Genomic DNA, 4,166 nt, shown 5'->3' with positions numbered 1-4,166 from the left:
ATCAACCGTTATATCAGAGCTTTGTCTTGCTCTCGACAAGGCCACATACAATTGACCATGCGAAAAGACTGGTCGTGGCAAATATATGCCAACTCTGTTTAGCGTTTGTCCTTGTGTTTTGTTAATAGTCATTGCGAAACTTAATCTAATCGGAAATTGTTTTCTTCTGAAATGAAACGGAAATTTGTCGGCCGGAGATGGCTGCAGTGGAATTCTAGATATGAAGACTCTTTCGCCCCTGTGATGTCCCACAACAATTTCTGCGTCAATAACATTTCTGTCAAAAGCTTTGCAGTAAAGCCGTGTACCATTACAAAGACGTGAGGTAGGATATAAGTTTCTCAACAAAATAACATGACTATTTATCTTTAGGACTAATTTATGCGGCGGAAGACCGTTGGGCTGAAGTGTATTGAGAAATTCAGTTGGATATTGTTCAGTTGCGATGTCTGTAGCTTCGTCAAAACTTCTATACGTAAACGCTTGAATTTGTTGTCGAGAAACAAATAGTGCATTTATCATCTGTGTATCATCATTTTTGGGAGTTAGTATTGCTCTTTTGGTTGTCAAAGACGGATTGGTGCTAATTTGGTGTATATCTGTATAAACTGCGTCAATGAGCCGCTCAATTAGTATGGATTCTTGTGTTCCAGATATGACAATCGGCCTCGGTAATTTGATATCCTTCCCATTTTCATAAGGATGAGATCCGTCACCAACACTTAGGACAAAATCGCTAGAAGCAGGATCACGCATAGCCCTCATATTAACAGTTAAATGAATTCTTTCAAGTTTTGGCCACAACGGAGACATAACAAAACTCTAACTAATTGCCTCTCGTACTGAAATTTTGGTATAATAGGCAATACTTGTCGAAAGTCTACTCCAAATACAACTATTTTTCCGCCGAACAATTCTCTATTTGAGCAAACATCACGAAAGGTGTTTTCAAAGTATTCAATTAACTGTTGTTTTGCCATGGAAGCTTCATCCCAAATGATTACCTACATGCTCGAATGAGTTCTGCTAAGGAACTCTGTTTTGAGATTTGAGAACTCTGGTTATTTTCTATATCAAGAGGGATCTTGAATCGATAATTTGAAGTTCTACCACCCGCAACATTGGTTGCTGTAATACCCGAACTTGCAATTGCAAGATAAATGAGGCCTCTAGCTCAGAGATTTGCAAGCAGTATTGTGTAAAAAAAGGTTTTTCCTGTACCTCCATGTCCATTTAAGACAAAAGAACCTGTTCCATTCTCTATAACCCTTCTATAAATTTTATCATAGGCACGATGTTGTTCTTCATTTAGCAAGTTGACAGTATTTATGTCTTCAGAACTTATCGGAATATTAAGCTCTTCCTCAATTTCTTTTGTTTTTGAATGTCTCAAATAAACGTTGTCCAATTGTAGATCACCAAAGTCAAAAGAACTAAAACTCCTCTGCTCATTGATTCAAGTATGCAGCAAATATTTGTAAGGGTTATCTGCAGTACTTTATATCGTTGTGAAGGAAAAGCATATGCATAGTCTTCTGACAATGAAGTATAGAATTTATGCCATAGCAATCTCGGATTCATTGGCTGATAGTAAATGAGTAAAGTAGCAAATAATATTCGTAGCGCTGCTGGCATCTGATATTGCACTTCTTCTGCTAAACACTGTTCAATAGAGTCATTTGCTTCAAGCAATCCATGCATATAAGCCGATTCTCTAAACGAACTACATGTTATGCCATTTATTGACTTGAGGTCTTCAAAATACTTGGGACCTCAAATGTTTGAGAGCAGAAGCCGTAAATAATACCTTTCTCCTTCAGAAGTATTTGCATATACTAAACGGCCTAAGGCAAGTCCTTTTTCCCTAGGAGTCTAAAATTTGTCCCTTATTCTATTATGCCACACATAATATTCGGGAAGTTGACTATATAATAAGGTTTGAGAGAAAGTATCAGTTTTGTTTTGCTGGAAAAAAAGCCGTTAACATTGTTCTGTTATGAGCTTCATCATCCAAAACATTGTTCTATTACGAGCTTCATCATCCAAAACATTCTCAAGGTTTTCCCACGGTTGAAAACTAACAGTTTGCATGTTTGGTAAGTGTACCTATAAAGGAACAACATTAGGATGTATTTCGTTCAAATGGAATCCAAAAATTCTCCAAGCTGTCTCCGGTGGGGAAATCCATCTGGCTGATTGGTACGTAGTTATATCATCAAATGATTCCTGACCGCTGCCGCTAGAATCAGTAACAGCAAACGAAATACGATCATATCCCTTATATACATACTTGTACATATACTTAACAACTTTAATTGTCGAGCATATCTCCATATTTAGGTGACAGTCATATTCCCTAATAAGAATGGGTTGTATGGAACAACCCATCGATTATTAAGCTGTGATCCACATACGGTTACCTCTAAACCCATATGCCTTCTGCGATATATAGGATACGAATCACGACCATTTGTTGTTGTATCCGCAAACTCACGAGGGTAATGGTTCTTACACCAACCATCCCTTATGCAGGGGTTAGTAGGGTTGTCTCTACCGCATGGACCATGCAGGGATTAGTAGGGTTTTCGGCAGAATCAGGCAGTTCTGCACATACATATTCATCATACTGGTAAGGCGTTCCTATTTTGTTAACAGAATCTAGAATGATTAGAAAATGTGCATGCGCGAGCCCTCGCTTCTGGAATTCAACGACGTAAATGTAACCCGCAACATTACCAAATATCTTACGAATACAAATGTCCTTCTTTAACTCTAAAAGTTTTACTCGAACAATGCGAGAAACAAGATCAGGTCTATTTTGCGCTTCCTCAAAGAGCAATAACTCTCGCTCAATTTCTGCCCAACGCGGATTACATGTAATAGTCAAAAATATATCTGGCTTTCCATAACGCTATACAACCATCATTGAACTAAGATAGCAACGCCGGAAGTCACGATCGCATCAAATAAAGCTAGCAGGCAGTATAAAAATGCTGCCTATATTAGCCCCACGTGTCTGTCCAGCGTTGTAGCTATCAATGATTCCTTGATATAAGTCAGCCCGAATTATATTTTGATTATTCCTGATATAATCAAGTCGCGTTGTCTCAATTTTGATATACATATAGACCATATATTGTTGGAGAAGACGACCACTTTTTAGCAATATTGACGAATCATTTGGGCGAATTTGCAGTCGGTAGCAGTAGTACTCTCTACTTGATACTTTTTTCTCAGACTCAGAAGTACCTGCAACTGTACGCAAACAGAAGCCTAAGCTAACGTTTTAGTAGCAACATAAAAAAAAACAGATATTAAATCACAAACTCGATAGATACGTCTATGCCAGCTTGTTTCGCCAAAAGGAAAAAAAAGAGGATACGGTAAAGGATCATAGCAACCGTAATAATGTAATATTCGGTGACTTGTCCTAGAGTTAACATATATGACGAGATCATGACGCGGAGGTTGTGATGAGTTTTCATCATCAACCCAAATTGCGGCAACCTGCGATGTCGTGGGAGCGTTGTGCGTTCGTTGATCCTGGCTTGGATCTGATCTTATTATAATACGACTTTCCTCGTTTATACCCACATCTCTTAGAGATTTGAAGAACTAAGTGTACGGGTTCATTTCCATAATGCGCATCAAAATACGAAGCACAGTCCTGTCAATTTCATCAGCAATATGAAGTCTATGCCACAATTCTCTATCTGTATCAAAAAAATACAGTTAAATATATCTAGGCTGTTCTTCAGTAGGCAAGATATCATTAATGAAATGATAAACTTGGCCTTGAACTCAAAACGTATAAATTCCATGATTTCTCTGCGCGAGTTCACAATCTTTCTTAACTCCAAAGGAAGTAAAAGAGAAAGAACTGTTATACAACAGAACATATTTTCTGAAATTTTGAGAAGCAGCGTCGTTTGACATGAACAACATACGAAGTTCATTTGGCATCACGTTGCTTGCCAGACATATATCTCCTTGGGCACAACAAAAAAATTTCAATTCATTTTTATAACAGCTCGACGCACCACTGTCGTAACACAACACAATAAGATGGGATGTGTACCTTTGGGCCATTATTTGTCCTCACTTAAGCACAAAGGTATAAGGCCTTGTTACTAAGTGGTAGGTGGAAGCCCTTATAAACATATCAC

At 38.0% G+C, this 4,166-nt stretch overlaps 1 protein-coding gene across 1 annotated transcript; it reads right to left on the bottom strand.

Annotated features, from left to right (window-relative positions):
* Positions 1-2,524: 2,524 nt before the first annotated feature.
* Positions 2,525-3,963, bottom strand: LOC141640787 (uncharacterized). Its single transcript, XM_074449468.1, has 4 exons — positions 3,843-3,963; positions 3,657-3,713; positions 3,013-3,255; positions 2,525-2,856 (listed from the first exon to the last, which is right to left on the bottom strand). The coding sequence occupies exons 1-4, from the start codon at positions 3,961-3,963 to the stop codon at positions 2,525-2,527; spliced, it is 753 nt and encodes a 250-aa protein (XP_074305569.1).
* Positions 3,964-4,166: the final 203 nt, after the last annotated feature.

Source organism: Silene latifolia, chromosome 2, assembly GCF_048544455.1.
Source record: "Silene latifolia isolate original U9 population chromosome 2, ASM4854445v1, whole genome shotgun sequence".
Lineage (NCBI taxonomy): Eukaryota > Viridiplantae > Streptophyta > Magnoliopsida > Caryophyllales > Caryophyllaceae > Silene > Silene latifolia.
The sequence above is the reverse complement of the archived record's forward strand: the minus strand, read 5'-3'. Positions and strand labels throughout refer to the sequence as shown.